The 23,398-nt window shown below is 50.2% G+C and overlaps 1 protein-coding gene across 2 annotated transcripts in view; it reads right to left on the bottom strand.

Moving 5' to 3' along the window:
- The window catches only part of MGLL (monoglyceride lipase), a 101,738-nt gene extending 80,973 nt beyond the window's left edge, over positions 1-20,765 (bottom strand). The window contains exons 1-2 of one of the 2 annotated variants that reach the window (XM_082663940.1): positions 20,631-20,765; positions 19,323-19,467 (exon numbers count right to left, since the gene is read on the bottom strand). In XM_082663940.1, the coding sequence (XP_082520066.1) occupies positions 19,323-19,447 (125 nt within the window). In that variant the 5' untranslated portion in view covers positions 19,448-19,467; positions 20,631-20,765. Of the gene's footprint in view, positions 1-19,322; positions 19,468-19,930; positions 20,049-20,630 lie in introns of those variants that run through there. The other variant, XM_082663939.1, reaches the window with a different exon arrangement.
- Positions 20,766-23,398: the final 2,633 nt, after the last annotated feature.

Raw genomic sequence — 23,398 nt, 5'->3', positions numbered from 1 at the left:
CCTCAGAGTGCAGAATTGCTTCCTGCAGCACCAGACACTCTAGACACACCAGGTCCAAGACTGCGGTCAGACATTTTCCAAAGAAGATGCATGGATGGCCAACAGGCACATGAAAAGGTGCTCAGCGCCACTAGTCATCAGGGAAATGCCAATCAGAACCACACTGAGCTACCACCTCACACTGGTCAGAATGGCCACCATTAAAGAGCCTACAAATAACAAATGCTGGAGAGGGTGTGCAGAAAAGGGAGCCCTCCTACACTGCTGGTGGGAACGTAGATTGGTGCAGCCACTGTGGAGAACAGTATGGAGGTTCCTCAAACATTAAAAGTAAAGCTACCATATGATCCAGCAATTTCACTTGAGAATATATCCAAAGGAAATGAAAACACTATGTCCAAGAGATATCTGCACCCCCACGTTCACCGCAGCATTGTTCACTGTCGCCAAGTTACGGAAACAACCTAAGTGTCCGTCGACAGACGAATGGATAAAGATGTGGCATATATTGGGTTGGCCAAAAAGTTCGTTCGGGTTTCGCCGCAAGACGCTATGGAAAACCCCAAATGGACTTCTTGGCCAACCCAATATATACGGTGGAATATAATTCAGCCATAAAAACTGAGGAAATTCTACCATTTGCAACAATATGGATGGACCTTCAGGGCATTATGCTAAGTGAAATAAGTCAGAGAAAGACAAATAGCACATGCTCTCACTCATACATGGAACCGAAACAGAAACAACAGCAAAATAAGAAAACTCTGAGAACAAGAGATCAGATTTGTGGTTACCAAAGATGGGGGTGGGAGGAGGGGGAATTGGAAGAAGCAGGTCAAAAAGTACAAACTTCCAGTTATAAGATAAGTAAGTCCTGGGATGTGATGTACAGCATGGTGACCACAGTTACCACTGCTGTACATGGTACAGGAAAGTTGTTAAGAGAGCAGACCCTAAGAGTTCTCATCACAAGGAGGAAAAAAAAACTTTTTTTTTCCATCTATATGAGATGAGCAATGTTTACCAACCTAATGTGATAATCATTTCTAAGTCCATTAAGTCAAATCATTACGCTGCACACCTTAAGCTCATACAGTGCTATATGTCAATCACATCTCAATAAAACTGGAAAGCAACATCAGCGACAACAAAGAGTTTGGTCAGAGAGGGTGTCACTAACTCAGCTGCATGCCTTATTGCTGCCAATAAAGTGCAGAACCAACCAAATATGGGGCCCTCTGAGGTACTTAGCAGCTGACAGTTCCAGTGCCCAAAATCCAGTGAGCAAAATTGGCATCTGGATGCCCTGACCGAGATTACTCAGCCCCTCCCACGTCAGCCCCTCCTCCTATCATCTGCTCAAGGTTCCAGTGAAGTGAGGCGGATAACTGCCTTCCATAAACCAAGTTCGAAACTGATATGGAAATTATTATTCCTCCTGCCTCAAAGTAATTTCCTATGCTTTGGGGGATGCAACCTCCAGGAATGATTTATCTTCAATCGCAAAGCAGCTCTGAACTGTAAGGGGGCAGGAGATTAAGACCCTTCATTAACGTGTGTGATCTCTTCAGAGGCGTCTTCTGGCAGCCGTGGCCCTGCGGCTCTGAAAAGGTTCTCGTGCCAAAGGGCTCCTCGGGGGCCGCCGTCGAGATCAATTTGGAACTGGCCTTCTGGGAAATCACTAATGGTCTGCGGAAGGCACATGGCATGGCTTTTAGGATGGTCCATTAATGAAGAGCTTCACAGCTGTCCCAAGATTTCAGAAAAGGGAAGCCCAGGGCCAGATGTTAGTGTGACTGACGTGGTCTCTGCGTGGAAGCGCTCTGAGCTCTGTCTCCAAGCCCAGGGCTCCTTTTCCCTGCACAGAAAAGGGCCTGTGCTTGCTCTTGCTGCCAACAGTGAGCCGCCGCCTGCAGGCCACGAGGAGGGGCCGCACGCAGGGGTGCTCTGGCCTGCCGCTGCTCCCCTGCATCCTCCAAGGGGCCAACCAGATGCACGGCACCGGTGACGCAGGCACCCCATGCCATCTGGGACACTCTTGCCGCAGTGTCACGTTCCACAGAAAAGAGAGCGGCAGGCTCTCGCGGGGGACTCGTGAACGCGGGCGTGTGGTGTGGACATGCGTGCACCTGGAGAAGCCAGACCACCAGTCTCTGGAAGCGAAGGTGCAAGCCTCGACGCTTCCCAGTTGGTGCAACGCGTCACGGGGGTCGGGGATGGCACACCTGTCCTCGGGCTCCCAACCTGTGGGGCCCCCATGCGGGCAGTGCTCAGGCTGAACCGGGGAGGGCTGGAGGCACAGCATCAAGGAACGGGAACGTGCACAGGGCGATGCTACTACTCCTTCATCCCTCCCATTCCACCCTGAATGCACGGAGCCCTGGGCGAGGTGCCGGTCTGTCTGAAAGAGATCTCCAACACGACCCGCCTCCGTTCTCAGGACAGAGAGAAGCCACAGGCCCAGGCTGGGGGCAAGCCCAGGGCAGAGCTGGGATTCAGTGCCGGGGTTTTCTTTTGTCCTGTGGTCACCTTCCACTGATGGCCCCTGATACTGGTTTTACATTTCCCGAGTTAGAATAACGCTTCCTCTTAAAATAGCTCGCCAGTGAAAAGGAAAGTTGAGTCAAAGAGAACAACGAGGAAATGATAACTCAATTCAGACAGCTGCAGCCGCCACAGCACCGGGGGCCTGTGGCAACGAGGACACGCAGGGCCTTCATCTGACAGGGAGGGGGTCGCCAGGCCCCTCTCTCACCACCGGGCATTTGAAGACTCACCGAGAGCAGAGGTGGAGGAGGCTGGACACAGAAATGACCCGCACAGGAGGTGGACGTTTATTAGGCAAACCCTCAAACGCTCCTGGAGGACGCGGAAGCAGAAAGCCCCACTGCCAGTGAGCCGAGCGCCAGGGCGAGCCGCGGGCAGCAGAGGGCTGGATGGCAGGTGGGCACAGAGCTCTGGGCCGCCTCCTCACTGGACAGCAGGTTCATGTCCAGACCCAGGTCAAGGCCCCCTCAGCTCGAAGCCACCCCAGCAGAGTCAGGCGATCCCCTGGGCTCACTGGTCACCTGCCCCTCACCTTCTTGCTTGCCTACCAACTTCCGGCTTCCTGGGGGTGGGCCCGCAGCTCACTCGGCTCAGACCCGATTCCTGCCACAGGCACCAGGCCTCTGCAGGTGACTGAACGGTCCTAGCTCCTCTGGCTCCCCATCTGCAGAGCCAAGGGGCTGGTCATCTTTATGGTGCTTTCCAGTTTCTCAGAGTCCACGAATGTTAACAAGGATTGTCCTGGGGTGGTCAGTCGTCCTAGCTTTCCACTCTTCCTTAATTTCTCAATGTCTTATCATGAATATGTTCACAAAAGAAGAGAGCAAATTTTATTTACGACAACAAAATTAAATGACCCAAGATGAGCGAGTCGGGAAGAGACTGTTCCACGAGGGAGAAACGGCCACAGGTGGAGAGGCGCTAGGAGGAGGTGGGTGAGGGTCCTGGGGACCTCTGCCCCCAGAGATGACTCCTATCCCTGCTTGAAGGATGGAGGACAATGTGACCAGCACAGACTGCCTAGAGGAAGGCCCATGAGTTCTCAAGGAGGAACCTCTCCTCAGACCCAGAGGAGACCCTGAAGACAGGGCAGCTCTGTGTGGGAATGGAGGCAACACTTATTCTTAGAGGTTTTGCAAGGAACCGTGTTTGCAAAGATAGCTGCAGTGTGATTTTGGACCTGGATGAAACAGGAAGTAACGGGCAGAGGTAACAGGGATTCTTCAGGCTGAGAAGTGGCTCCCGACCTTCCGGTAAGAATGTGCTCGGTCCCATCTTATGTAACATTCATTTTTTTTTTTTTTTTCCTGGAAGGAGAAAAGCATGAACTTTCCAAGTCTGCAGATGGCTCCAAGTTCTTCTGGGTGGTGAAATGCCAAACGGATGGCAATAAACAATCGGGAATTTACTAAGAATGCAGGAGAGGTAAGACGAGCACACAGTGACGAATTTAAGGGAAATGGTCACAATCTTATGGGCACACAGCTCAGAGCTCTGTTATGAAATGTTCTAAAACTGATTATGATGATGGTTGTACTACTCTGTAAATATACTGCCCTGACGGGCAGCTACAGTCAGGACGGCCTAATCAGAGCAGACGGCAGAGCTGAACGCGAATGGAGGTGGATGGACCTCGGACCACGGGCTCACACCACGACCTGTCACTGTACCAGGGCCCCTCATCAGAGCCACCGTGCCTTTCCAAGCACCAGCCTCATCTATAAGGTGGGGCTGTCATCCCTACCTTCGCCAACTGCCAAGAGCATTAGGAACAGCACCTGTGCACACAGCTGGGTTCTATGAGCAGCTCTGTAAGCGTTTGATATGGCACAGCTGGGTGCTGGAGAGAGAACAGTGCCTTTAAAGCAAAACAGATGTGGGTTCAAATCCTGGCTCTGCATTCATTAGCCCACGGTTCTCTGGGACCAGTTTCCACGTCAATAAAATATCAAGAACGATGCCAACCCGCTGGTGTGTTGTGAGATTCAGGGAGGTGAAGCCAAAGAAGTATTTAGCAAGGTGTCAGACTTGGGTGTGGGCCTTTCTGAAGACTAGTTTCCTTTCCTTTCCAAAGATGATGCAAGGCCTGAAGACATGCATTCAATTTTTGTAGTCAAATTTCTAACCTCTTTTCCATGATTATATTTTTAATATGGTTGAGATCACAGTTTTATACTTAAATTTATATTTTTCCTCTGTACCATTATATCCTAAATAACTTTGTGTCGTTAGTTTTCTTGGTAAACATCGTTAAAAATGTTCGCATAACATTCCTTAACTCATTTCCTTAGGTATTTGCATTTTTTGGTAACAGCTTTAATGAGATATAATTCACAGATCATATAATTTGCTCTTTTAAAGTGTACAACTCAGTGGTTTTTAGTATATTTACAGAATAGTACAACCATCACCATAATCAGTTTTAGAACATTTTCATCACCCCAAAAAGAAACCTCGTATCCTTAGCTATCACCTCGCAACTTTCCCAATCTCTGCCCCAGCCCCTGGCAACCACTAATCTACTTCCTGTCTCCACAGATTTGCCTATGCTGGACACGTCATGTAAATGGAGTCATATAATATGTCACCTTTTGTGACTGGCTTCTTTCACTTAGCATAATTGTTTCAGGTTCACCAATGTGTAAGTATTTCATTCCTTTTTAAGCCCAAATAATATTCCATTGTATTGATATGCCACATTTTATTTATCCATTCATCAGTTATAGACATTGGATTGTTTCCACATTTTGACTATTATGAATAATGCTGCTATGAATATTTGTGTACAACTGTCATCAGGGAAATGCAAATCTATCTATCTATATATATTCTTTTTCAGGTTCTTTTCCAATACAGGTTATTACAAAACATTATAGTTTCCTGTGATATACAGTAGGTCCTTATTTATCTATTTTATATAGAGTAGTGTGTACCTGTTAAACCCGAATTGCTTTTGCTATATACCTAGGAATGGAATTGCTGGGTCATACGCTAACACTGTTTAACTTCTGAGTAACTGTCAGACTATCTTCCAAAGTGGCTGCAGCATTTTAAATCCCCTCCAGCAGTGCATGAGGGTCCAGATTTCTCCACATCCTCACCGATACTTGTCATTCTCTGTCTTTTTTATTACAGCCACGCTGGTGGATGGGAAGTGGTACCTCACTGTGGTTTGCATTTGCATTTCCCTGACGACACTTGATGCTGAGCATCTTTTTATATGCTCATTGGCCATTTGTGTATCTTCTTTGGGCAAATGTTACTCGGGTCTTTTGCCCATTTTTTTGATTGGGTTGTCTTTCTATCACTGAATTACAAGCATTCTTTTTACATTCTAGATACAATTCCCTTATCACATAGATTTACAAGTATTTTCTCCCATTTTGTGAACTTTTAGTTTTCTTGACAGTTTACTTTGAAGCACAGAAGTTTTTTAATTCTGATCAAGTCCAATATACCAGTTTTTTCTTTTGTAACTTGTCCTTTTGGTGCCACATCTAAGAAACCACTGTCAAATCCAAGGTCATGAAGATTTGCTCCTATGTCTTCTTCTACGAGTTTTACAGTTGTAGCCCTTGCATTTAGGTTTTTGAGTTTACTTTTGTGTGAGGAAGAGGTGCAACTTCCTTCCTCTGCATGCAGATATCCAAGTGTCCCAGCAACATTTGTTGAGAAGACTATCATTTTCCTATTGAGTTCTTTTGGCATTCTTGTCAAAAATCAATTAATCATAGATATATGGGTTTTCCTGGACTCTCAATTCTTGTCCATCCTTATGCCAAGCCAATAGCACACTGCTTTGATTATTGTTGTTTTATAGTAAGTTTTGAAATCAGAAAATGTGAGTCCTCCAACTTTGTTCTTCTTCTTCAAGATTGTTTTGGCTTTTCTGGGCCCCTTGAGTTTCCACATGAATTTTACAAACAGCTGATCAATTTCCAGAAAGAAGCCATCTGGGATTCTCATAGGGATTTGGGGAGTACTGCCATGTTAACAATATTAAGTCTTCCAATCCATGAATATGGAATGCCTTTACACTCATTTGGATTTTCTTTAACTTCTCTCAGCAATGTTTTCAGAGTACAAGTTTTGCATTTCTTTTGTTAAATTTACTTGTAAGCACTTCTATTCTCTCTGATGCTCTTTTAAATGAAATTGTCTTAATTTCATTTTCAGATTGTTCACTGCATGTATGTAGAAATACAATCGATTTTTAAAAATTTTTTTTTTTTTTTGCAGTACATGGGCCTCTCACTGTTGTGGCCTCTCCCGTTGCGGAGCACAGGCTCTGGATGCACAGGCTCAGCAGCCATGGCTCACGGGCCCAGCCGCTCCGCGGCATGTGGGATCTTCCCAGACCAGGGCACGAACCCGTGTCCCCTGCAACAGCAGGCAGACTCTCAACCACTGCGCCACCAGGGAAGCCCTACGATCGGTTTTTATATATTCATCTTGTATCTTCCAGTCTTGTTGAATTCATTTATTAGTTCTAATAGTTTTTAGTGGATTCCTTAGGATTTACTACATACAAGATCATGTCATCTGCAAACAGAGATAGTTTTAGTTCTTCCTTTTCAATCTGGATCCCTTTTCTTTCTTTTTCTTGCCTAACTGCCATAACTAGACCCTCAGTACAGTGATGAATAGCAGTGGTAAGATGGACATCCTTGTCTTGTTCCTTATCTTAGGAGAAAAGCATACGGTCATTTATCATTAAGTATGGTATTAGCTTGAGACCTTTGTCATTGTTCTTTATCAGGCTGAGGAAGGTCCCCTCAATTCATAGTTTGTTGGATGTTTTTATCATGAAAGTGTGTTGGATTCTGTCAAACACTTTCTGCATATAGTGAGATGATCATGTGAGTTTTTTTTAATTTTACTAATATAGTGTATTGTAGTAACTGAGTTTCAGATATTAAACCGTCCTTGCATTCTGAGGATAAATCTCACTTGGTAATATTGTATAATTCTTCTTTCTGTTGTTGGATTCAGTTTGTTAGTATTTAACTGAGGATTTCTGCATCAATGTGTATAAGAAATATTAGCCTGTAGTTTTCTTTTCTTGCATGTCTTTGTTTGCTTTTGGTATCCCGGTAATAATGGCCACTTAGAATGAGTTAGGAAGTGCTTCCTCTTCTAAGAAAAATCTGTGAATAATTAGTATTAATTCTTCTTTACATACTTAGTAGATTTCAATAGTGAAGCCATCTGGGCCTGGGCTTCTCTTTGTGGGTAGTTGTTTTGCTTATTAATTAGATCTCATTACTTGTTACAAGTCTATTCCGATTTTTTTCATTTCTTCTTAGGTCGGTTTTGCTAGTCTGCATCTTTCTAGAAACGTGTTCCCTTTGTCTAAGTTACCTAACTGTACCTGGTGTACTACAACTGCTCGTACTATTCCTTTATAACTTTTTATTTATGCAAGATTGCTACTAAGGTTTCCTCTTTCATTTCTGATTCTAGTAATTTGAGTCTTCTCCCTTTTCTTCTTGATCAATCTAGAGATTTGTCAGTTTTGTTGAGCTTTTCAAACAGCCAACTTTTGGATTCGTTTATTTTCTCTATGGTTTCTCTATTCTCTACTTCATAAATTTCTGCTCTCATCTTTATTATTTCCTTCCTTCTGCTTGCTTTAGGTTTAATTTACTGTTCTTTTTCTAGTGTCTTAAGGAGATACACTGGTCCTATAGCCACCTCTAGCTACAAATAACACTGGTAAGTGAGAATGGTTTTAATCAGGTGTAAATATTCCAATCATTAGTCATACCGCCGCCCCTCCCACCCCGGGGACAAAAATCAGTAAGAAAGAAAGAGGAATGGCTAGAGAGAAGGCAACTACTGGGTCTGCACGGTACTGACAGAGCTTGTCCCTGGTATCTCCCACTCCTGTGTCTGAACCTGCCTCAGACCAGCCGGCCAGTAGGGTTTGCTGAAACCAGGTGGTCTTAGACACAAGACATCAAGGCAAAGGCAACTTCAGACAGGCTGGGGCATCTACCATGGAATCACAGAGAAGCAAATATGTGAAAAGTCAGGATCCTCATCCAAGTTCAATCATGGAAGATTTACCCAATTAGAGGAAAGACTCACAGAGGAAAGATCACGTGAAGAAACAGAGAGAAGGTGGCCATCTGCAAGCCAGAAGAGAGCTCTCACCAGAAACCAACCCAACCAGCACCTGGATCGTGGACCTTCAGCCTTCAGGACTGTGAGAAAAATAAACTTCTGCTGTTTAAGCCACGAGGTCTGTGGTATTTTGTTATGGCAGCCCTAGCAGACTAATACAAGGGCCATTCAAATTCAGGCTCCTGAACCAGTGATTCCAAACTCTCCTTCTGCCATGTACCGTAGACTATAGTTTCCAAAGACTTCCTGTCGTTTTCAGAACATACCTCCATGCCTGTGTGAAAGTGGTTTCTCCAACCACATTCAAGGGCCGGCTTAAAGTCACCTCAACTTTTCCCTGAAACCACCCCCTCCCCCCAAATGCATTGCCCTCACAAGCAAACTCCCACGGTGCTTGGAACTGTCTCCCTGATAAATGTGGGGCGATGTCTTCAAAGGCAGACGGGGGCTGTTTCATTTCCATATCTCCAAACCAGAATGAGACACGGCACGCACAAGATGTTCAGAAAAACCTCATGGGATTGGAGGTCTGCAGTCAAGCAGACCCTGAGTCTCCACGTCGCTTTGAGGACCCCCCACCGCTGTCTACCACAGCGCTGAGTTTACATCTGGAGCTCAGTTAATGCCCACTGAATCATCCCCCACATCAAGGGGAAGCTGACACCACTCCAGATTCTGGTGTCCACGCTGACTTCTGTGCTAACAGGGAAAACACTGTCTGCTGTCCTGCAGTTCTCACCTGTAGGTGTGTCTTCACACACAGACCTTTACTTCAAAGTTAAATTGGCTAAAACCCAGCCACCTAGTATCCCAGGGGATCACCTGTAGGGAATGTTCCCATCCTAGGTGTTACTAACTTCTTCACTCGTGCTTCTGGATTTAGGTGCTGCATTTCCTGCACAAACAGTTAGCCCCTCTGACCTACACTTGATGGAAATGCTCAGTTCTTTTCCTCGAAAACCATGCCAGAAGGGATTTTTGAGACTCATCTAGCCCAATCATCTTACTCTAAATACGGGAAGTTCATTCATTCATTCAACAAACATGTTTAGATCCCTTAGTTTGTGCCAGGCACGAAAGTCTACAAGGGGCACGCACTAAGGAAGCATGAATTCTGCCCTGGAGAAGCTCACAGGTTGTTCTACCACTATGAGATGCAAAACACACCAGAGTTACATAAAATACAAAACCCTCTGGGAACTTGCTGGAAGGTCTAATGGAGGGTACCTTGTCTAGAGTCACTCAGAGGCAGAAATAAAATTTCAACCCTGGTTTCCCAAATCTCAGCACAAAAACCTTTCCTACTGTTGAATGCTATAGATTCAACAATGGCCACAAACCATCCTCCCCTCGCCTTGCTCCGTGGATGTGTCCCCACCGCCTCCGGGCTGACTGACTTCGACATTTGCAAACTCGACACAAGCAGAGACCGGGAAAGCGCGCTGCTGCTCACGAGACACTGCCACCCTAACGGCCTGGGAAAGGAGGACAGGGGATGTGGGGAAGGACAGACGTGCTCCCGCCACCAGCCTGCCAGGGCCAGACACTTGAGACCAGCAGGCCCCCGCCAGCTGCCAGTCCTGCACAGAGACACATGGAGAGCCCAGCCAAGACTAGCACAGGACTGCCCGGCTGAGTCCAGCACAGGGCGCCAACCCAGAGAATCCCTGATGCGCCGACCACCCTGCCACTGCAGACGCGGCAGGTGCCAGGACAGCCCTTGCAGCACAGGCTCATTCTGTAGCACAAGCATCTCCACACACCCCGGCCCACGATCGGGACCAAAGGAGAAACACACGACAAGGACTGAGGCCACTGGAGATGGGACTCTGAGAAGCGGGTGGGTCTGTCTGCACTGGCCCCCAGCCTCCCTCCCTAAGACTCATTTGGTCCTCCAGCCAGTCTAGAGTGACACCACAAACACTGTCACAGAGGTCTCGTGTGACATTAAAGAAAGTATCTAATTTGCTACCTATGTGTTGTCTCAAAAAGAATTTCACCACCAACGGCTTCCCCATGCCTTGGTAAACTAAGCATCTACAGAAGTTTATCGCGGAGTTTGAAATCTCACTGGAATGGAACTGAGTTTTAACTGTTAAGGAAAAAAAAAAGTCAAAACCTGGAGACTGCGGAAAGCACACAGCCTGCAACATGGGGAGAGAGGTCAAGGTGGAGTTAATAAAGGTTACTGCTTTGGGCTTCCCTGGTGGCGCAGTGGTTGAGAGTCCGCCTGCCGATGCAGGGGACGCGGGTTTGTGCCCCGGTCCGGGAAGATCCCACATGCCACGGAGCAGCTGCGCCCGTGAGCCATGGCCGCTGACCCTGTGTGTCCGGAGCCTGTGCTCCGCAGCGGGAGAGGCCACACAGTGAGAGACCCGCGTACCACAAAAAAAAAAAAAAAAAAAAAAAAAAAAAAGGTTACTGCTTTGCCTCTGGGTCTCTGTGACTGATGCCGGACAAGAGGGTGGAGGGGAATAAGGAAGGGTGGTGAGTAACAGACAAGCCAACGGTCCCCAGAGCTCACCAGCCAGACGGTGGAGGCAAAGAGGACACACATCTCATTACCGGGTGCCAGGCGCTGACCGCCCACTGATGTCTAACCGTATAATCACCTGGGGTAAAGGTGAGAAGACCAACACACTGGTCCAGTGACGGCCCCCACGCCGTCCGTGTGGACTCAGGCTGGTCCTGGGGCCTGGCTCCATGGTCTTCGCCATTCTCTGCTGCACCACCCAGCTGTGCACATACCTCTACAGGAGTGACTCAACAGGAAGAACAGAGCGGAGCTCCTAAAATGTCCAAAGGCAGCGCTTCCTAAGCGGGGGGCCTTTCATCTCTAATCCAGCCGCCATGGACAGCCTGGGGGAAACTGGCCTGCTTTGACCAGGAGAGCCTGACCAGAGCCCGGGGTGACCCAGCCTGCAGCTTCCTCCCTGCCTTCCAGCTCCTTCTCTCGACATTCTTTCTTCCACCCTCCCCCCACTCCACTCGGGGCCCCCATCTCCTCCGCTTCTTCTCTTTTGTTCCTAGAGGCCTCCGGGCTTTTCCTCCCACCTCTGGGTCTAAGTCAGTCTCCTGCGTCCTCTTGAGGTCCGTCTACCCCCGCTCCTCAGCCCCCTGGGCACCGCACAGGTGCCCACACACTCTTCACCACTGAAAACAGAACCACCAGGACAGAGGCGTGGGAAATGATTCCTTTGGTGGGGGCAGGGGGCGGGGAGAAGGGTGGCAATTAGGACCTCTCTAAGCCGGGCCCCAAGCCAGACATTTGTTTAAACGCTTACTGGGAAGGGCTGATCTGTGCTTTAAACCCCCAAGAGGAAGGTGTGGGAGCAGCTTCTGAGAGACAGGGTGGGGCGGAAGAACTCCAGGATTGCCCTCTGGCCCCGCCAGCCCCTGGGTGACCATGCTCACCCTCTGAGCCACTTCCCCTGCACGTGATGAGGCTGTACAGAGTGCTGGGGTCACGGGCCGCCCCGACCTGGACAGTCTGGGCAAGTCTGTGATCCACCGTCCTTTCTGGGAAACGGCATATACTCGCACATCATGATGTCAACAGGTCCGCAAACTCCACCCACTAAACCCTCCACCAGCCGTGGGAAGCCCCCAGGGAGGACGCAGTGCCCAAACCCTCCTCCTGTTCTGCCCCTCCTCTTCCTCCCTCCTCCCCCTTTCCTTCCAGAAGGTTAAGGAGAAGAGCTCCTTTGAACCTTTCTGAGGAAGGTGAGAAACTTTCCACCCCTGCATACCAGAGAGCCTGCCAAACGCCAGAGCAGAGACTGATGGCCAGCAAAGTGGGGGAGGGACGGCTGCCGTGAGACCCAACAACGTGACACAGAGCAAGCTCCTCTGGCGGCCCTCTTCCCTGCACCCGCCCCTCTGCGAGTGGACCAGGCCCTCGATACAGAGAAAACGCCACCCCCAGCCCCACTCGATGGCCACCACTGCCTCCCCACCCCCACCCCAGTGAACAAGCCTGTGTGAAGTGAAGGCACCGCCTCCAACAAGAGGCTTGGCTGACCCTGAATATGGGACAAGGGTCATCCTGTGATCCCAGCCGCAAAGATTCGCACCGCTAAGGACCGCTTCCCCATTGACAATAACCCATGTTTGGCCAGCCCTGGGGGACAAAGTGTGCCTGGGATCAGCATCTCTACCTAAAAGGTGCCAAGAGACAGACAATGGTGAACATGGCTCTCGTTCAGGAAGCAGCTTATTTTGCTATTTTTTTCTTCATCTCCACTGCAAACAAAGACAGACTTGTATCTGCAGAACATTCTCAAAGCAACTGGAAAAAATCATCCCTTAACGTAGCTGCTGGAAAAATCAGCTGCAAGAATAGCTGCGGCCTTTCCTCTCGCCATCAAAAGATCTTTGCTGTTTGAAGAATCTTAAGAAAAAAAAAAGAAAAGCCCAGAAGAGATGCCCTATTTAAAACTAAGGCAGTTTGCTGCGCTGCAAGAATGGCAGAAGCACCAGGAGGAGGACCAGCGGCTCCTTACAAGGGGAAGGAACTTTTGGAAATCCTTAAAATAGGCAAGAGAGATCTGAAGTCGTACTGGAAGGCAGTGATCGCATTAAAAATAATGTCCTTGCTATAGAACGCACAGTAAGGTCCATTTTCTCAGTGTCCACACAGAAATTTCACGAGCCAACGCGTATAAGTCAAGGGCGGTTTTTGATTCTTCAGCGTGGGGAGAAGGTGGAAGCCAGGAAGGACTCCTTTCTTACCTTCAGGAAACCACCCACCCCCGCATTCGTATCTTACTGGTGGCGCTCGCAGTGTGGTTCGTTTTGCGGCCCCGATACCTCTCCTCCACTTCTCCTACTGGCTTATCAAGGATGCTCCAGCAAGGTGTCCCACGGCGCCTGGAGTGCCACATGTCGTCACAGGCAGAGGGCAGCCCCGCGTCTTCAGAGCAGAGCAATCTAAAGGTGTCCCCTGTGCGCCGTCACCCAGGGAGACACCTGGGAGCCCCCCCACCATCACCACCACACACGGTCAGTCCCTTGCAACTTGAGGTGCCACTGCCACGCCTGACTCAGCCCCCTTCACCTGCCACCTGGATGATGGCAAACACCTCCACCCAGCTGGCTGTCCAGGTCACATGCCTGACTGCACCACTTCCTGGCCTAACACCTGTCCGTGGCTCCCCACCCAGCCCTTGAGGCTCAAGTTCAAGGCTGCAGCTTGGCCTTCAGGACCCTGGGCGCCTGGCCCCACCCGCCCACCTTTCTAGCTTCACTTGGTTCCCTGCCCTGCACGCCCTTCTCACAGGTGCAATACCGTTCAAGGGCGCTGGCTGGAAGGATGAGTAGGAGCTGAAATCCAGCCCACGCTCTGCTCACCAAACCTCACACCTGTGAGGCCACGTCTACCTGGATGGGCTCCTTTGTCTAACTTACACCAAGGTGTTGTGTGCCCAGCAGTGGTCCCGTCTCCAGGTACCTGCCCCTCGTACAATAACTACACCCACCGCTTCCTGAAACACAGCGTCCTTTGCTCCTCTCTCCCCACCCTGGTGCCCAGCTCTGTCTGGGACACGCAGGCTTCAATAAATCAGGGTCTGCTAACCGACTTTTTGGGTGGCAGTGTGGCTATGGGTAAGCGCGAAGAGCGGATACTCACGGAGCTGAGCCCTCAGGGCCTGCCTTCCTGCAGAGGCTCTGGGGAGCCCAAGAGCTCTCCCAGACCCTCACAATTGCGGGAAGGTCCAAGGGGCTGGGCTGGGAGCTAGATGCGTGGTGGCCCTCACGCCCATGGAGACCAAGCGAATGGAGTTCAAAGTGGCTACTTTTAGGGACAGTGAAAGGATGTGATTTGCTTGGCCCTGGGGATGTACCAACCAAAGGTAAGTGATTCGGTGACGCCTAGCCACACAGGCGGCAGGAGTTCAGAGGGGGTGGGGTCATGAGGGCTGCAGGGGCCCACAGGGAGGGAGAAACACTCCAAGAAACACAGAACCTGGGGAATGCTGCCCAGGACACTGAACCCACACCGTGAGCAGCGGGGAGAAAGGCACCAAGTAACTGACACACAACCTGATGGGAAAGCCTAAGGCGGAGGGGAGGACGGGCAGACGCCAATCTGATCAAAGGGAACAGAATTTCCAGAGGGCGGGCGGTGGAAATCGAGTCCAACCAGACGATGGACACTCTGCCTCTCTGTGGCCTGGACCAGCTTGGCCGGGAGGGGCCCAGCTCCTGGAGTCACAGATGCCACACCCAAGTGGTTGGTGACTGATGGAAGGACATCGTGAGGGGTGGCAGGAAGGGAGGACGTTCTCTAGCATTTAAATATATCCCAGCTTCAGGGAATGGCTTCTTCTCCAGGTAAATGTGCATAGGTGGGAGGAAGCGCCCTAAGACGGCATCGCCCGAAACTCCAGACACAGACTGCGAAGGCCTCATGTCTGAAAGGGAGCAAAGTGACCCAGTAAAGGGCAGAGCAGGGGTAGGGGATGTCAGCTGAGCCCCGTTCTGGGGAATGGGAATAAAGAGGGGAGAAGGGGCCTTGGCTTGTTGATTCTAGATCCACCGACAACAGCCATGGCTCTGAGAACACAGGTACGTTCCCGAAACGACGCCACGCCACCCTCCTTAGTCCAGCCCCTGCCATGGGCCCCACTCCCAGCACCCCGTCACCAAGAGGAAAGTCCTGACAACCACACCGGCTGAGACTGAGAGGGGGCAGCTTGGACGCGTGGAGCTGGGGAGGGGAGAGGAGGCGTCCACGGCAACCAGTGGCCACGGGGTCACTGGAGGAAGGCCAGCTCCTGAGTGGAGGCAAGAAAGGAGAAGCGGGCAAAGCCAGGCAGACTGCAGAAGGGGATCCGGGGCTCAGGTTGGGAGGTCCCCGCAAAGGCAGGGGCTCTGGAGCTTCCACTGAGGAGTCACCCAGGCATCTGCATCAGGCCATCGGCCCATGGAGGGACAGCACTCTTTGAAACGGCTCCCTCGGTACACTGGCTGTTATCACCACAGAAGCTGCAGGAGAGCCTGGTCAGTTCCTCAGCGTTGGGCGGGGGTGGGGTGCTCCTCCGAGACAGAGCACACTCAGCGCGAGGGGAGCCCCTGCTCAAAGGAGCATCTGGGCATTGATTCCACAAGTGTCTATTTCACACCGGCCTTGGGCATGACCAGTCCACGCCGGGAACTAACCGCCCAGAAGGTGGCAGCTGTGTGATCACACAATTACAGCAAGCTCTCTAGCCCTCCTGGTCCAGCAGAACCAAGGGAGGACTTCTTTGCAGCCAAGTCATCAAACTGAGTATTGTTTCAGACCCCCCAGTGATGTTGCCCAGTCATTCATCCTGTGGGGCAGGATGGCTAAGTAACATCCAGAAGTTAATTCAAAGTTGCCTTTTAAGTGGACTGAGGGCCCCGTGGCGGACTGAATCCAAAGGTGTGAAATACTACCCCAGGGCACGAGAGCCCACAGAGCAACTCAAGCCTCACCTGGGCTAGTCTCCACTACCCTGGAAACACCATCAGTGGAAACTTGCTGAAGAAGCAGTATTTTACAATTCAGCCAGTCCCCAGGGCATCCGAAGGTTTGTTTCAGAATGGATCATATCTCAATCTATTTACCACTTTTAATATATTATGAAGAAACAATTAGGGAGGATTAATTATTCTATTCCTCTTCACCATAAGAAGTGACCTTCACCCTAACAAAAAATGTAAGAATTTATCAGGAAGACAGTACTTAGACAAAAGTCTGTCTTCCTTAGTAAGAGACTTGGAACCAGAGGAATGTGGACAAAATGCAGTTGGACCAGCTTTAAAAGAGGGAAAACAATGATAACATCTGCCCCACAGGTTGACGTGAAGATAAAACGAGATCACATCTAAGAGACTAGTCCGGACTCCAGAACACACGATACTTACAGTAAATACTACCAGATGAGCACGAATCTGCCTTGGCGGAACCAAGCGAACCTCTGGTTCATAGTGATTAAAGACCGAGTGTCTGGCCAGCTCTGTTAAAAACAACACTGAGTTTGGACGCACACATGGGAACAGCGACCCCAGGGCCCAGGGTGAGGAGGCCAGCATTTGTAGAGACACGATGTTTCCACCAGCAGGTTAAGCCGACTTCCCAGTGTGGTTGATGCCATGACCCTGGGTCGCTCTGAGCCGCCTGCAGAGCTGGTCTGGGAACCCAGCAAATCCTCCGGGGGCTGAATGTTCTGGCAGGTGTTCTGAACAGGCCCAACTTGTTGACCAGAAATCCAACCCATCCCAGTGCCAACTAAGAGAGACAGGCACCGACCCCTCTGCTGGACACAGTCTGTAAGACAGTGGCTTCTGAGGTCCCAAGGGCCTCTGCGGGAAAGATTTTTTAAGAGAAGCAGAGAAAAGGGACATTTGCTGGTGTTTTCCCCGCCGATTAGAGCAGACAAGACTCTGAGCTAACTGGGGGAAAGACCATGGAGGACACTCCCTGGAGGGGAAAGGGGAGGCCAGTGGTCCCCTCCCGCTCCTAGAGGCAGCCGTGCTGACACGAAGCAGCAGAGCTGTCCCAGAGCAGCAAGAGGGCTGGGCTGCCACACTGCTATCTGCCAGAGCAGCTGGGCTCAGCTTCTCTGACAGGGACACGCTCCCTCACCAGCCAGCACAGACCTCTGCCCTGAGGCCCCCGCTGCGTCCTCACCACTCGGCCTGCCCTGACCCCTCCCCCAGGACGCCAGGATGCGGCATCTGTCACCGCGGGGGGCCTCCAGGACTTTCCAACTGGTCAGGACTGGTGGTGAAATGTTTTAAGGACCCCCTGACAGAGGAGGGCCAATCCCAGAGGGAGTTTATCGACCTGCATCATCTCAGGGGGTGGAGGTCGAGCAGGTAGGCGGGCAGCCTCTCTTCCAAAGCCCAGGGTCCAGCTGCCTCAACCATCGGCCCCTGTTCTTATTCCCATCAGCGTCCGCTGCAAGGTAAACACTAACCCCAAGAGACACTCGGTTTAAACAACTGGGAGTGGCGTTTGCCATCTCTAACTAGAGCAAAAGCGAGGGAGCACAGAGCTCCCCACAGTGCGACTCAGGGTGGAGACTGTGAAAACCACTCACAGCCCAGGGAAGGGCAGCCATTCTGCCTTGGCCCACCCACGCAGCACCGCCCCGCCCATTTGAGGACCGCAGGGTCTCCCTTCCATCAACCTCCAACGAGGACAACCTCCCCACTTAACCAGGAAAGCCCCCAACGTCTGAGACTCAAACATCACAAACTTAGCTCCCAATTCTTTGTCCTCTTTTTGTATATTGATCAAATAATGCACCACATACCACGAAGTTGTTAGAAATTAAACCAAGAGTGTGCACTTGTACTGCCAATTAAGTCAGAATGGAGAATTAATGATAATGCTTGACAACCCCACCTCCCCGTCTGACACACATGCACATACACACACACTCTCTCCTGTAGAGGAAATCTTTAAGAAGGACATGGCCCGACCTGTAGGAACTCTTTTTTTGTTTGTTTGTTTTTTTGCGGTACGCGGGCCTCTCACTGTTGTGGCCTCTCCCGTCACGGAGCACAGGCTCCGGACGCGCAGGCTCAGCGGTCATGGCTCACGGGCCCAGCCTCTCTGCGGCATGTGGGATCTTCCCGGACCGGGGCACGAACCCATGTCCCCTGCATCGGCAGGCGGACTCTCAACCACTGCGCCACCAGGGAAGCCCTGTAGGAACTCTTAACTGCCCATTACAATAGCCGGTTTATATAGTTGCCCTGAAGCTATGATTTTAAACTAGGTCTTTAAAGTCCATATCTCTGCTTTTGTTTTTGTTTTTTAATGTGCAGCTACCTGGATTATACACACCTTGTTGAAAATGTAGGAGGAATTTTGTATCTGTACTAGGGTTGGGTGATGACTGAAACACAAAGGGAGACATAATCCTATAAGCCACAGCACACCATACATGTCCCCTAGGAGACAACAGGCCTGTGAAACAGGTAACATGTCCATGGAACAGAAAATGTTCACTTTTCACTAGGCCAATTGGTTACCACAAATAATTTCTTTCCCTGAACAACGCAAACAAGCAGGGTTTTCCCTATTTCGTACAAGAGGAGGGAAGCAGGAGACCAGCTATCTTACTGTGTGCAGGTCCCAACGCCTGCTTCTAAGAGCAAGACAAGTCCTTGATGGAAAATGTACAAAGTAACTGAGCTGGCAAGAAATCAGAAGGAAACACCCAGACCCCTTTCTCTCTGTTACACAGGTATGACACCTTCTGAAGCTCATACTCAAACAGGAAAAGAGAACAAAAGTTACTACATATCCATTATTTTGATCTTATCTGATTAGGTGGTTTTCTATACCTGCTGGGTTGGATTTTAAAGGAATGCCTGTACAACAGGAAATCAACTCCAGTACAAAAAATAAAGTCATGTGGAATTTTTGAAAACTGCCATACGGTAGGATCCGTATCCTAGTTGTTATAATGAAAATAGAACGTCTGCTTCTTAATTTTAAAAAAAGATATATAAATCTCAGTTCTGTTAGCCCACTGTGCCTGATGTTAAAATGGCACGTGAAGTTGGTCATGGAGAAAGTGGCCGCACGGGAGCTGCACACAAAGGGGCAGAGGGGACATGAACCCCCCCCCCGCCAGGGCACATCCGGGTAGCACCTGGGGGAGACTTACCTGGGTGTGCCCGAGGGTTTCCAGTACCGGCAGAAGAGGTACTGTCCATCGGCGTTGACCAGGTGAGGGAGGTCCTGGTACGGAACACTCTGCGGGGTCCGCCTGGGAGAACTTTCCTCTGGCATTCTGAAAGGCTCTTCAGGTCCTGGGAAGGAAGAAGGACACATTCCGAAGTCAGGGATATGGCAAAACACATAGAGATCAGGAGGGAAACCTTGTTCAGAGTCAGTGACAATTTTTTAAAGCAGGTTAAAAACAAAAAACCTCCATTTCAAAGATTTTAAAAATACATATATATTCCTTAAGACTGAAAAATCCCATTCGTTCTCAAGAAAAATGCTCACTTTATTTTTTAAGTGCCTCATTACAGCTTTTTCCCCCTTCCCATCTGTGTTTATTTTAAATCATTTCAGGAAACTTCATCTTAAAGACTACTTTAGCTGTAATCAAGTGGAAATTATAGTCAGCTCTATGGGTATAAAGACCCAGCTGCAAAAGACCCATCTATCTTAAAATCCCCAAGGAAGTTTCAAAGGGGCACGATAATGAGGTGGATGATATTGCGATTAATTCCTCCTGTCTGAAATTCCAAGGATGCCGTGACAAACCTGTTTCCATCACGTCCTGGCTTTTGCGGTCCACAACCACACAGCCTTGACAGTTAGAGCCAGGCAAACACGGGCTGTTCCCTCATCTCCGCGGTCACAGGTTCCCACCTCAGAGCCCTGGCTCACATATGCCGCCTGGGCTTGAAGGGTGCGGCGCCCTCTCAGCCCTCCGGGGCCGCCCTCCCTCCGCGGGGCGGGCAGCGGGCGCCTGCGAGCCTCCACTATTAGTTCACCATCACTTTTCCTAAACAAACCACTGAGGCGGCGTGAAGGGGGGCCAGGAGCCCGGCGCCCACTGCCCGGGAAGCCAGGGAACCAGCTCCGCGCTCCCAGGCCCCCCGCACACGCACACATGCGGGTCCCCGAGGAAAGTCACCCGGGCTCCCGACAAACTTTGTTCCCCTCCTGTCTCCACCAGCGCAGGCAGCACAGCACCGCGCTGTCTCTGGAGGTGCTGCCAGCTGCTCTGCTCGCGGACGGGCACGGGGACACGGAGTTGACAGGTCCAAGTTGGTTCGGGGCTGCTGCTGGGGAGCGGGGCGCGCGCGCACCAATGCACACACAGACACGCGCGCACACGCGCGCAGGGGAGCGGGAGCCCACGCCGAGCCCGGACGCGGGGACGCGGGGACGCGGGGACCCGGGGCTGCCCCACCCGGGGACGGCGCGGCAGCCGGGGGCGGGTACGGGAGGCAGTTACCGGGGCCACGAGCGCCGCTGTCGCGTCCCCGAGCGCGGTCCTCGTCTGTGGCGGGCTAGGGCCGGAGAGCTGCGCGCTGCCGGCTCCGCAGAGACAGGGCGCGGCGTCCGCGCCGCCACTTATCCCGGCTCTCGGCGGGGGCGGCCGGAGGGGGTGGGAACGCGAGAGGCGGCGCCGGGCCCACGTGTGCGGCTGGCGGACCCGCCACGCGCTCCTCCCCGCCGGCCGCGCCCCGGGGTGGCCGCGCCGGGGACTGTCACTCCCCGAACGGGGTCGGCTCTCGGGAGCCTCCGAGCGGGAGGACACGCCACACCCACGCGCGCACACACCACGCGCGCACACCCACCCGCACAGAGACACATGCAGGGACACACATGCACACAGACCTCCCCACAGATACACACACGTGGGCACCACGCATGCAAACAACAAACTGCACGGACACACACTCAATACACAAAGACAGACACACGCGATCCACAGAGACACACAAACCCACATAACACATAAAAAGGAACAGAGAGGCACTCAGACACAGACACCCCATGCAGACAGAGACACACACATCACACACACACACCACACAGTCAGACACACACACAAGAAGCTGGAGGTTTGGGGGAGGATGTGCACAACCCCCAAGAGGTAGGGTAGAGGCAGACAAGTGCAGGCCTTGCCCCAGAAACCCTCCCTGGGCTCCTAACAAAACCCCTGGGAACAGGGGATTCTGAACAGCTTCCAGTGCAGCTGGCAGCGTAGCTGGGGCACAGGGACAGCACTGGATCACAGTCTAGACCACCTGGGCTCAACATTAGCACCTCCAATTTGCCTGCGAGGCTTCGTCTCCTCACCTACAACCCACGACTGACAGTATCTCTGTCCCTGAGTGACAGGTGCCCCTGCTCACACTGACCTCGGAAAGCCTTTGCGTCCTTCCTTCTTTCACAAACAACTTTACACCATAGCAGTGTTGAAAAGAACCACTGTCCTCCAGAAACTCCCATCTCAGGGTCACACGTCTTGAGGGGGGGACCCAGGCTGCTTAAGGCCTGTGCTCCAAATTAAGAAATACCACGAGAGAAGCCGCTGAGAAGCCGCTTGGGTGTAAGCGCTGCGGAGAGGGGTGGCTAAGTGACAGGACCCAGGCACGCCAAGTCTGGAGCAGCCATCTCAGAGCAGAGAGCCCGGAGGCGGAGGCTGTCACGCTGCAAGCACCTGGATTAGAATTTATCCAAGGAGTGGCCATTGGGGTCCAATGGACATTGTGGGGGACCCAAAGCCCACCAAGTCCCCTGTACGCAGTTGTTTCACATTTTCCCAGCTCCAGCGTCTCATGATTTTGAATACACACTGTGAAAGTTTGGGGGACAGTTTTCAGCAGAACCCCAGTGGAAGTGATGGTTAAGAGCTTGAAGAGTCTCTCCTAGTTTGGTTACCAACGTAAACGAGAGCACGGGGGTTGGTCAGCACCCACACTGGGAGTTAGGAGAGTGGGATTGTGCTGTTCCGTATCTGGCTTTTTTTTTTTAATTAAACTTTTTATTTTGAGAAAATTGTAGGCTCGATTATTCAATTATATAAACGTAGATTCAATTCAGAAATAATACAGAGAGATACTGTGTACCCTTTAATCCAGAGATAACATCTTGCAAAACTACAGGGCCATGTCACAACTGGGATATGGATGTTGACATAACCTTTCAACCCCACAAAGATCCCTCATGTTGCCCTCTTCTAGTTACACCCTCTGCTCTCCCATCCCCACTCTCCCCACACCCCCTGGTAACCACTAAGATGTTCTCCATCTCTAAACTTTTATAATTTAAGAAGTTTTATAAATTGAATTGCACAGTGTGTAGCCTTTTAGGATTCGCTTTTCCCTTTCAGCATTTCCAGGTTATCATGTAGTATCCCATGGTATGGACGTGACACATGGTTTAACAGTTCACCAGGTGAAGGACGTCTGGATTGTTTTCAGTGTCTGGCTACTACGAATAAAACTTCTGTAAACATTCACCTGCAGGTTTTGCATGTCTCTGGGATAAATGCCCTGGAGTACAATTGCTGGGCCCTATGGAAACTGCATGCTTAGTTTTTTAAGAGATTGCCAAAACGTATTTCAGAGCGGTTGTCCCATTTCATATTCCCACCAGAAATGTATGAGAGATCCAGTTTCTCATCAACTTGTCCGCATTTACCGTTCACTGTTTCTCTGTTTTTGTTTAGCCATTCTGTTAGATATATGGTGGTATCTCACTGCGATTGTAATTTTCATTTGTCTAATGGCTCATGTTGAGTATCATTTATGTACTTATTTGCCATCTGTATATCTAATTTACTGGATGCCTCTTCATGGCTTTTGACCATTTTCTAATTGGATTTTTTTTTAGTTTCTATTTGTTTTAGTTTTTACTGTTGAGTCCTGAGAGTTCTATATTTTAGATATTAATCATCTGTTGGATATGATTTGCAAATATTTTTTCCCATTTGTAGCTTGTCTTTTCATCTTGTTAATGTGGTCTTTTGCAAAGCAGAAGTTTTTAATTTTTATGATACAATTTATCAGTTTTTCACCTTACAGAGTTTGCTTTTGGTGTCAAGTCTCAGAACCCTTTACCTCGTACTACATCTGAAGATTTTCTCCTATGTTTTTCTCTTTATATTTTACATTTCAGCCTCTGATCTCGTCTAAGTTAACTGTTGTATAAGGTGTGAGACTTAGATCAGTTTTGTTTTTTGTGTTTTTTGTCTGTTGATGTCCAATTGCT

This window comes from Grampus griseus (genome assembly GCF_964374135.1).
Source record: "Grampus griseus genome assembly, chromosome: 10".
Lineage (NCBI taxonomy): Eukaryota > Metazoa > Chordata > Mammalia > Artiodactyla > Delphinidae > Grampus > Grampus griseus.
Note: the sequence above shows the minus strand (reverse complement) of the source record. Positions and strands in the feature narration are given on the sequence as shown.